We start from the raw sequence: 12,175 nt of genomic DNA, 5'->3' as shown, positions 1-12,175 counted from the left end.
TGAATATTCAAAAGGTGGTTGGTACATGAGAGCACGAGATAACTATGGATGGAACTTAGGAAGATGCATTTCTGTGGACAGTTTATTGTGATGGCCTGCTTTACTCTCATTTTTCTATCCGAACTGCTCTCAGGAAAAAGATCAGATGGATGGATCTAATCTAGCATATCAGTTACTGTGTTCTTTTATCTTTATAGTGGGAATTGGGAAAAGATTGTCTCCATTAAATACCAGGTAGATAAAAACTGTGGTACACAAAGACTGTCCATGTTCACTACTGCTTCACTCTTTCACTTCTGCAGTTCACTTCTTTTGCATCTATTGGGAGGTCCTAGATGCTCTATCTTAACTCTTCTACTCATTCCTACTTCTTTCCTCATGATTTCATCCCCGCCCCAACACTCTGCTTGCTATTACTTGGCTGATAGTCAATGATATTTATGGCAAGACTCGTAGGATTTTGTTATCCTGCAAGCTCTCTTATCACAAAGTAATACAAATCCAGTGTCTTCCTGAGAGCCAGCTGTTTACAGAGAAGCTTAACCTCAGGAAACTTGTGATTTAACAAAGTGATGCAGCCTTTGAACTAAAACTCTATATGCCAACATAAAATTTTAGCTGTGTTAAAGGGTTCTGCTGAAAAAATAAAACTTCATATAAGTCATACAAAATATGCTAAGACATTACAAGTGAAGTTTCCAGCTTTTAGAAATCCTTTGATAGTTATCACAGGTTCAACATGAAACAGAGGGACCTCAGATGCAGCAGTAATGCAGAAGGTATACGATGGCTTTTGGTTACCCAAGGTCAAACAAACATTGTCAAAGTTGCAGTGAAGAATCTACATTTCTACAGAGGTGATCAAAGCCAGCTGGCTTCTTTGGTACCAGAAAGTTTGCTACAAATATAGTCTTACTCATTAGTCTACTTGTAACATTGAATAGTAGGAATAGCTTTGACTTTTGGACTCAACAGCATAAATGCAATGAGAAAATCGTCACTTTCTTTTTATAACTTGCTGTCCAAAAGCCATAAAACATTATTTCTCCATGTTAAATCTAAAGCCTTCATCTATTTTTCTGCACATCTGTTATGACTGACAATCTGAAAATTTGAAGGCGTTGGCTGTCATATGGGTTTTCTGCTGGATTTAGGCATTAACTTTTTGTAAGTAAAGGGCTACTATATTGAAATTCCAGGTAGTTCCATTAGTGAGGCACATTGTATCTGTGTGAGGTGATGATTTATTTATGCAGATCATGCCTAGCTCTAGGGAGATTTTTTTAATCTATCCCTGCCAGCAACCACTCTTTACCCATTAGAAGTCAAGCCTTCTATTAAGCACCTGACATAACAATTTGGAAATATTATTTTATCAAATGAACTGCAGTTAATTGCTTCTAAATGCTTAAACTGTACATAAATCATAACTGGCCTCAATGTGAAACTGGAATGTTTTCCTTCTGAGGTATATATGCTACTTCAATGTTGCTTTTGTCAATAAAATAATACTACGCAAAGAGCCTTACTGTAGTTATGATGACACTGTGTTTATGAGTGGGTATTGACATGTCTTTGACTTGAGTAACTGATTTTCTCTGAATCCGGTGCAGAATACACAAGGTTCTTTCATGTCTCTCCTTTGCAAGGAACAGACAAGCCACATTGTCTCTGCAAGACAGCTGAACATCTTCAGTGAAGGCATGGGTCTTGTGTGCTTGCCATTTCTGTTCGGAGCTGAAAGAAAGTGGTTTGACCCTGTGGCCTGGCCTGCAGTGTCCCCAGTGGCATGCTTTCCATGTCTGTCTTCCACCAGACTCTTCTCCAGATACAGGTATTACCTCTTTCACCATCTTACCCATCAACTGCTGTCTGCCTTCCTTCCCTGGCTAATGGCACGTGGCAGTAGTGCCCCCACTGAGAGGGTGCTTGGTGGCACGCAGCTTTCTGTGCACCAGGGCAGGTGGTTTGGGGTTTTGTGAGCAGGACAGATCAAAAAGTCGGTCCTGAGATTACAGATCACAGACACTGAAGGTTAAGAAGGAGAGTCCCAGGTCCCCAGCATCACTGCATCTTCCACTGTTGAGTTTTCCTACGGAACAAACTGGCTTCCATCAAATAGCTTGGTTAGGAAATAGGCAGGCATAGAGAAGGCACACAGCCTCTTGTCGCAATGGCACAGAGACAGTCACATGCACTGGATAGGGCTGGCTGAATGGAGAAACCAGGACTGGTGACCAGTGTCAGCAAGAAGCAGATCAGGTGAGTTATGTGCTGGGCAGACAAAAGAACTGAAAGCCAAGAAGGGGAAATCTGAAACAAGATGTGGACTTGGGAGAAGAAAAGGAGAAGAAAGAAGGAAGAATTAATGGCTACAGCTCAAATTTTAAATAATGAAGCTGTAATATTTGAAGACAACATTTACATTAAAGCTAAAAACTTTTGAACAAGAGTTAGGAATATACATAATTAAAAGAAAAAACACACTGTCCTTGTAGATATTGTGAAAAGTGAAAAAGGGTCACATTAATCAAATAAATTTTATGCTGCCAAGTCCCACAGATTTACAGTTAAGCCACATGTTTTTAATAGCTAGTATTCATATGGAATGAAATTAATTCCTGCATAGAGCATCAAACCTGTTGACTGCTCAGAATGAAGTATGGATTGTGATGGATTTAACTGGTTTAACTTGTTGTATATAAAATGGCATTATCAACAAATTTATTTTTCAAACGTAACCATTAAAAATATTAACTATAAAAACAACTTTCTCATTCTGGATTATCCTTTCGTAGGTATAATCACTATATACAGACTAGTATATTTTTGGCACAAATAGTAGTTTATAGAACTAAACTGGAGAAATAACATTCAAATTGAAATGTCACCTAAGGAATAGAAAAGGCTACCTGTTACAGATAAGACCACAAAGCTGCACCTATTTTACACCTTTCAAAAGTGATTTCTCTGTGCAAGTAAAACCTTTAGAATTTCAAACACAGCTAGGGGAAAAGAATATTCTCACTTTCATGAGTCATTTATATTAAGGTTCTAAAAATCAGAATTAAACAGAGCAGATTAAACATCCTTATTTTATAGGGCGAAGAACTACTGAAAGTACGAGTGTCATTTGCTTCTACATTGTATATAGTGGCAGCCATGACAGTGTTATATTCTGCAGCAGTTATATGGAGTATATTATTTCCAATGTCAGGTTGGAAGTCTTCTATTTCAGGATGTGTCACCTTACTCTGAGAGGTAAGTGAAAATACAGTCCTGTTAGACAAGATCTTTTCATCAGAAGCTTCTATATTAGAAAGTGAATTTGAGGACATCTGAATGCAAATATCTTCTGAAATGCAAGCATGGAGGTATTGGATGTCATTGATATTAACTCTAGGTTCACAAGTGTGCCCTGCATAACAGTGGCAGTCAAATTTTTCTATGAATGTTTGTAGATCCTGAAATGCTGGTTGCCCCTGTAAAGTGTATTTTCCATCCTTTGTCATTTGAATGACAATATTCTTGGGGTTCAAGTGAAGATAGTCACTGGAATTCCATTTTTTCCGTGCACAGGCACCAGAATCTTGGCATAATACTTGGCTACAGATTCTGGCTGCCATTGTGACATTGATGAGGTAAGGAGTCAAAGTCCTCCTAAGGTAGTTGTCCAGAGTCTTACAGGTGTTCTGTAAAAAGAGCATCATATCTGAAAAGTTTAGTGCAGAAACTAATAAAATGTTGTTATTATAATAACAGTACTGTAGTGGATATCTATAAATGTTTATCCTGAGGTTTTGATAATAGTTGTAACTGGTTGTTGGAAGCAGGTTTATAGGAGAAGTTGCTATATAATTCAAGGACCACAGTAAGCTAATCTCAGGTGGTTGTTGAGTATGTTACTAAAAGCACTTGCATTAGAAAGTAGATAACTTTAAGCTTTCACTTTATCTGTATGACACTTCCTGTAGTAATTTGAATCAGATGCATTTTTAAAAGTTCCTTTTTATGTGTCCTAAATATTTTGAAGGGAAAAAAAAATGCACAAAATATTTCTTCAACCTGAACAAATAATTTTTCTATTACGTCATCCTGTGATACTCTTAAGTTTTCCCTGACACAAGCAGCTGGCTGCAGGAATAAGGACCTTTCACAGCATTTTTGAATGGAACGCATTTTGGGAGGATGGTCAAAAACCATGTTAGGGCAACATCTACTTGATGAAACTGGCATATATTCTGTGTATGCTTGGCACAGTATAATAACTAGAGGTTTGTTGAACTCTTTGTTTCTGAATCTATGTTTTCTTAGGGCCATTTACCCAATGTCATACATGAATACATAGAAAAATCTAGTTAGACCCAAGGAGATCATCTCAATGAATCTGAGGTATACATAATTGTTTTTCTTTTAGGTATATCTAAAATCCCTGCCTAGAAAATTTTGGTTTATCCAGTTCATGCAGAAGTGAGGCTCGCAGTAATATTTCATTGCTGAGACACCACAGACTGTGATACCCTTGAAAAAACGTGCCATTAGTGCACAAATGCATAGTCTGGCTGAGTTGTAGAAAATCCTGTTTGCTCACTTAAGTTTCAAAATTTGAAAAATCAGAGTTGATATGCTTTCTCATACAAAGAATGGTCAGTGGGACACTTCTGAGAATTTGACCCTTACAGAGCTGTGGAGGTTTATTTGGCCATGCTGTCTGTGACAGTAGTGCTTCAGCAGTGCTGAAGATTTTTGGTTCTTTGCTCCTAAAAGGCTTCAGAAGTGTCTTCCCATACAGTAGTTTATTTTATTCAGTTTGCCTGGGTATGAATGAGCTAGTTCAAATATTTGAATGTCCTTACAACAATGTTTCTCAAAATGTGTTTTTGACCTTCCTAAGACAATCTGATTTTTCTTCCTCTTCTGACTCAGACCTTTCTTACCCTGGAATTAGTCAAAGTAGTACTTATAGCACTCAGAACAGGCTAGAGCTGATATTTCACATGCTGACTCCTAGTGTTTCCTAGTGTTAAATATTATTGCCAAGTGCACCATTTTATAAATAAAAAGTGGAAGTTTTTTTTTTTTTTAAGAATTGTTCTGTGCAAGTTCAAGTATTTTTTTTCTGTACCTCGTGAGTGGAATGTATGAAGATATGGGAATTCTTTCCTTAAGTTAAGTGAACAGGTGGTGACTCGCTTACAGTTATCATAGTAGCTTGTCCAGTTACTCATCACCAACAATGAAATTTCAAAAAATTGAACTCTTATTCTGTGTAGTCAATGGCAATCTTCAAATCCTGATTATATTTTTTTTGCCTTTTTGTTTTTTTTTTTTGGTTTGTTTGTTTGTTTGTTTTTATAATTAGTGAAGACAGTAAGTCTGCTGACGATATGGATTCATTTTTAAAATAGAAAATATGATGTAAATAATTATAATGTTTTATATCTTTTTCACTTTATTTTTTCTTTAAAAATGTCATATTAATCATTAATCTGGCATACCTTACTTTGTGTTAAATTCATATCGCCCCAGATCACGACTCCAGAAGCACCCAGTGCAGCAGACTCTCCAATGGTATTTACCAGGTCATCCTGAGAGTGAATGTGGAAAGAATCCTACTGATGTAAGTAAGCTATAACATATGGGCAAAAGGTATAATACGTATAGTAAATTACATAGCCAAAATAACCACTCTGAAAACAGCAAGCAATTATGCACAATGCAAACATTCTGCTCACAATTACACTACGTTATTATGGGATGGAGTTGAGCAGGTGATACTAGAAAATACTGCCAACTATCTCCAGTGTATATATGTCATCTGGTTAGAAAAACATGACTGTAAAACTGAGCCAGTGGTTTGGCCCATACACTCCACCAACCATTTTAAGATTTATTTTGCTGCATTGCTTCCTGACTGCTCAACTGGTAGTAACCAATTTCACTAATGCTGCCTGAAACAGAGGCTGGAAAGCACAGGTGGGTGGGTGGGAGGAGGGAGGTGTCTGGTTCTTCTTCTTATTATTTTTGGTTGGTTGGTTTGGTTTGTACTTAATTTCAGTTACCAGAAAGTGCTGAAGCTGAAAAGTAGCAAGAAAATAGCTTTCACCAACAGCAATCTATTTTCTCAGGAGGATGCCTCTGGCCTTTTACAGAGATTGATCTGGGAAATTTGTTTCTGTTCAGCTCTCTTTCTAGCGTCAGCTATTAGCCCAGCACTAACAAAACATGAAAACCCATGTGGGATGGGAGAGAACTATGGATAGAAAAAGAACAAGGAAAAAACTTTCTGTGGAGAACAACATGAAAAGGAAGGAAGTGAGGGTTTCAGTGAGTAACAAGAAACCCATCAGGGACTGTAACAGCACACCCTCTTCCTCAAAGATATGCATAGAGCAGGGGGAAATGCTCAGTGATGCTCCAACTAGGATGCTGGAGGACACAAAGCAGTCACCAGGACCACTTCCCCTGACTTCCCCTTCTTTGTGACCTGGATGACCAGGAAAAGGTTTTCCAAAGTGGTGGTATCAATGATAGCTTATATATAAAAAAATATTAAAAGGTGTAGCCAGGAGTGTAATAAGATGGTTAGACCTTAAACAGAGGCTAACCTTGACAAACCCGTGAGATACTGATATGCCATTTAGGAGGCTACCCCAGTACACCTAAGGACAGAATTTCCTCACCAGCTTTAAAACCCATTTACCAAAGAATCAGCAAACTTAATGTCCTTGCTTTGATTTTTAAAAATTGAATTTTGCATCAGTACTTCAAGTCCTAGACAGGCAAGCAAGTTCTTTGACTTTAGAGAACTAATTAAATTATCATCAGAAAAATCAGATGAATTGGGGTGGAAGAAGGGTAATTTACTGTTTAAGAACTCCTGCAATAAAAATTGTCTTAATATGCACCTCATAATTTCAAAAGAAGAAAAAGGTTAACTTTCTGGACACGGAAGTGATTGCTGAGTGACCTCTCATTCTCCAAATGTACACCGAGGAGTGGGAGAGGCATGAAAGTATGAGAAGATCTTACACCAATCATCTTTAATGTCCTTCTACAGTCCTCTTACAAAAGCAGGAGAGATATATCTCCTACTTATCAAAGTGAAGAGCAAAGAGTAAGAAGCACTTCTATAATAAAAAATAAAAATAATTTTTTAAAAATCACTTTTATTGTTTTTCCTTATAACTTTTAAAAGCAGACATTTGGCCAGCCCAGTTTTACTAATTCTCTTGGAAAGGTTATTCTTTCCTCTGAGTTAACATACTAAATTATGCTTTTTAGCTTTCTAACATTTTGCAACATGTGAGGACTGTTCAGAGTGCAAATTATTATTTAGTAAATAATTAGTAATTTCATTAGGAAGGCTTGAAAATAAACCTCTTACTGTTCGGTTTGCACATACTTAGTTGATAGATTAATTTATTTTTATGCAAAATCTACATACTTTTTTTCCTGAAACAAATTAGTATCTTTGCTAAATAAGTGTCACCTAGTAATTTCTTTCCACTTCATTTTGAAATATTTAACGTGTAGCTCCACTCACCTGAGAGAGATATTCCTCATAGACATCGGTGAATACCGGTCGTGTATATACAAAAACTGGAAGGGGGTAAGTAGAATTGGAGACATACGAAACTCTAATGGCTTCTTGAACTCTGTTGCGAACAAAGAGTTGGGCATTTCTGGAAGATCTTAAGGCTGTCTCTAGATAGACAGATGGATAAAGTGCTGTGCTTTTCTCCCACAACCAATTAAGCTCATTATTTCTTGCTATTTCAATATCCAAACAGGTTCCCGTATAATTATGTGGGTTTTGTTTGTAATCATAGTTATAACAGTCTGGGTAAAGGTAGTATCCCCATAGACGTTTTGGTTTCATTGCTATGCCCAGCTTCAAAGACTCCAACATAATAGATTTTGCTGCAGCTTCAAATTTCATTTTAGCTATAGTCCTGGCTTCAGCTTCTGATAGACTTATGTCTCTCTGCTGAACGAGATCAATGGATTCCTGTCTATAAATGTCTTTTGATCCCCAATTCCTTATCCACAGAGGTCTCCAGTTTTCCCAGTCAATGACAGCCAATCCAGATTGTTCATCTGAAGGAATATAGAACTGGATGTCCTCTTTGGCTTTTTTTAAATGGTTCTCCAGCTGCAAGAGTTGGGGGAGTCCTCCATTGAATGCCTCTCCTGTGATTTCGTTTATGTAAGGATAGTAACCAAGTCTGTCTGGGTAGAATAGAGTAATGTTTTGCCCAATGGATGTCTTCAATGTACTTCCAATGAGAGAAAAAAATGTCATATCCAGATGCACTCCAGTCCTTTCAGAACAAAGTTCTGTAGGAGCATTCCAGATAGAAAGGAATGGCGAATTAGAAATAAGTGGACGAGCTCTTATGTTCAGAGATGAGCAGCAAGAAACTAGAACAGTGGCGAACACCATACCGGATGCTATAGGATACATACAGGTAACACGAATTCCAAAACTTTGTATTTGTCTTAGAGTTTCCATTGTAACAATTGCAATGGTATTAAGTGCTTCTGATCCAACAAAAATTAAATGCTCTCTGGGTGTTGACAAGTTTGGTAGTCTGTTGGAAGCTTTACCATATAATATATTTCTTCAGATTAAAGCTATTAAGCAATGTTCTTGAGGTGTAAAATCAGCATGTCCTTTATGCAAGGCTCTCTACAATTTCAGACTGGAGCAAAAGTCTGAACAATTTTTAAAACCTAATGCAGAAAAAAAAAAAAAAAAAAAAAAGATAAAGTAAGTGGGGATAAAACCTTCTTTTCTAACTGTGAAACAAATACCATTTATGGTTTTGAATATATTGCCATCTTTGAGTAAAATTCCCTCTTGAACTCTTGAAGGAAAAGCACAATGTACAATCTTAGAGGACATAAGTATGTAAGAACAGTGAAAATTGTCAGTGAAATAGTATACAGTGAGTTGTGAATCAGAATGAGCATGTTTGGTAGTCTTGATTGTGGCTGTGAATGATGCCTGTAAACATGAGCAGTCTCACAATGTCTTCTGTTAGTCAACAGTAATCTATCAGTAATAATTCTCACTTATCTTAAAATATTAAAGTTTGAGGTCTTAATTGATTAATTGTACAGAGCACTTAGGGGAAGATCCAAGATAACACAAAATTGGAACCCAAACTATGGCTTACATCCAAGAAAACAATCTATATAAACTCATTTAACTCAGTGAAGTATCCATGATATGATAGACACTCTGTCTTCTGTCCAGAAGTTTTAAAACAGGTTCAAAAACTGCATATAATCTTGGCATATGGCCATCTATCTGTAGCTTGAGACCATTTGAGATTTACAGATTTAGTGACAAGAAGGCCAAGTCTACCTAGGAATGTAATTCATTAGGAAAGCTGAGGTTGTCCATACATACACAATGAGCAGTCACACTTACTTTTATTCAAGAACATAATAGCAGTGGTGGTAGTCATGGTGTGGTCAACTTTTACATAGCAGACAGACAGCTAAAGCATTCCTCTGTGCAGAAGCTTACCTGAATCCACTTCGCTCCTGATTTTGAGACAGTTCATATCTGGATCTATCACTTCCCCTGGCAGCCTCATGGTTAGGCCACAGAGTATCAAAGGCAGGTGAGAGCACGGAGGAAAATATGGGAGACACCATGAAATGGGCCATAGTGTGTCTGGGAATGCCCATCACCCAGATAATTAATGAAGATGTTAAAGAGTGTTGGGCCCACATTGAACCCGTAGTGTATATTACCAGAAACAGGCCTCTGGTAAACTTCCTGGCACTGATCACAGCCCTTAGAGCCTGCCAGTTCAGGCCGTTTTCAGGTTCACCATCCATATACCTAGCCTGTACTTCATCAGTGAGAATGCTATGGGAGAGAGTGTTGAAAGTCTCACTATAATCAAGATGAACAATATCCACTGCTCTCCCCTTGTCCACCAAGGCAGTCATCTCATTATGAAAGGCGATCAGGTTGATGAGGAATGATTTCCTCTTTGTAAATCTATGGTGACTACTTCCAATCACCTTCTTGTCCTTAGTGTTTGGAAGAATTTTCCAGGATTATTTGCTTCATCAACTTCTCAGGGATCAAGGTGAGGTTGGGTTGACCAGCTTGTAGTTCTCTGGATCTTTGGTTTTGCCCTTCTTGAAGATAGGGGCGACATTTTCTTTCTTCCAGGTCTCAGAACCCTCCCCCAGTCACCATGACCTTTTAAAGATTATTAAGAGTTAATAGTACTTGCAATGACATCAACCATCTCCTTCAGCACTCATGTGCATGTACCATTACATCCCATAGGCTTGTATATGGCCAGTTTGTTTAAATGTTCCTTAGATTTTCCTCCACTGAGGGTGAGTCTTCCTTGCTTCAGTCTATATGGGTCTAAGGAGCCTGGGGTCCCAGAAGGCCAGTCTTTCCAGTAAGGACTGAGGTGAAGGCAGCACTGAGTATCTTGGCCTTCTCCATGTCCATTACTACCAGATCTCCTGCCTCATTCAGCTGTGAACACACATTTTTCCTTGTCTTCCTTCAGCTTCTGATAGACCTGTAGAAGCTCTTCATGTTGCCTTTCACATGTCTTGCCAGATTCAACTCCAGGTGGGTTTTGCCTTTGTTAACACCATCCTTACACACTCAGACAGTATCCCTGCTCCCATCTCATGTGTGCTTCCCTTTATGTTTGAGCTTTGTCAGAGCTCCTTCTTCATTCATACAGGCCTCCTCTTAGATAGCTCTCCTGCACGAGGAAGGACCATTCTTGAGCCCAGAGAAAGTGATTTGTGAAGATTAAACAACTGTCCTGGACCCCTCTTCTCACCAGGGCTATCTCAGAGGATGTTTCCAAGTCAATCTCTGAGAAGGCCTAAGTCTGCTCTCAAGGTTGTGGTCTTGTCTTTTTTTGCCTTGTTCCTACTTTTCAGGATCCTAAACTCTACCATCTCATAGGCACTGCAGCTAAGACTGACCCCAACCTTCACCTTCTGTATTTGTAACTCTGAGGTCTGACAGTGTCTCTCCTTGCTGGATCCTACAATAACCAAACGAAGTGATACGGACTTCATACTGACATGATACGGACAGACTTCCAGGACAAAATAAAAACATTCCATAGAGAAATTTTGGACAAAAATATTTTGCACTTATGCAAATGCAACTTAATAAAATGAAATTAAATTATCACACATAAAGAGCTGATATACACTGGCATTTGCCAAGATAGTGATCCTTCATGTAATTTTTGTCATATTGAAGTGGAATCACTTCAAAAAAGGAGTTGTAGGAGTAGTTCAGCCCTTATTGTGCCTCTGGCTCTGGCTATGAATGATTTCTTGCCTCCACTGAGGTCAGAAAACTACAGGAATTTTTTTTTTCTTTGTTCCTATAATCTTTTTCATAAGTGGATTTCATTAACGGGACATTGTTAAAGAGATTAAGAGGAAAGCATTGCTTTGAATACTGTATTTACTGATTTAGCTAGAACTCAGTTATTTATTATTGGTTAATCTTGCAAAGTTTAGTTTAACATTGTTGGGAAATAGTTCTCCAAATCTTGCTGTAATATACTCTGCTGGGTATAAGCTAATAGATTACTTTATGTGATAGCTTCCACTTAAAAGGTTTGCCTTTAGCCCAACCTAACGATGACAGCTCTAATAAATGCTACTCTTTTCAGTCTCCTTGAATGCCAGTCTAAGCAAGCTGAGTAATAAAGCTGCTCTTGTCTTTGTCAAAAAGTCAATATCTTTACAATATATTAACACTAATTGCTCTGGGGCTATCTAACTAGAAGTACATACTGATGGATCTAAATGCCCTTCATCTAAAGAAGCAGCTACTGCTTTAGATTTTCCTGAATTTGGCATTTGTAAAGGTTGTATTAGAAGAAATCACAGGAATTTTCTTGGTTTAATTATTTTATCATTTTTCACAGCATAAACTGACTGCAGAAACACACATGATTGAAAATACAAGTGTGCTCCCATATTTTGGAAGCTACGCTGTCATAGAACTGGGCCACATTATGTGACCCTGAAAAAAAAATGACCCACTTGGCCAAAAAAAAAGTTAGAAAATAAAAGGGAGAGGAGTACTTTATGTACACTTGAACTTCACACAAATATTATGCACCATAACCTGATTATATGTCCTATCAAA

At 37.8% G+C, this 12,175-nt stretch overlaps 1 protein-coding gene across 1 annotated transcript; it reads right to left on the bottom strand.

The window, feature by feature from the left end:
* Nucleotides 1–3,041: 3,041 nt before the first annotated feature.
* SPAM1 (sperm adhesion molecule 1) lies at nucleotides 3,042–8,515 on the bottom strand (the record flags this gene model as incomplete). Its single annotated transcript, XM_084306254.1, has 3 exons — nucleotides 3,042–3,692; nucleotides 5,499–5,588; nucleotides 7,547–8,515. 3 exons carry the CDS (start codon nucleotides 8,513–8,515, stop codon nucleotides 3,042–3,044), a joined length of 1,710 nt encoding a protein of 569 aa, XP_084162380.1.
* Nucleotides 8,516–12,175: the final 3,660 nt, after the last annotated feature.

Source organism: Netta rufina (genome assembly GCF_964035555.1).
Source record: "Netta rufina genome assembly, chromosome: 1".
NCBI classification, from domain to species: domain Eukaryota; kingdom Metazoa; phylum Chordata; class Aves; order Anseriformes; family Anatidae; genus Netta; species Netta rufina.
The sequence above is the reverse complement of the archived record's forward strand: the minus strand, read 5'-3'. Positions and strand labels throughout refer to the sequence as shown.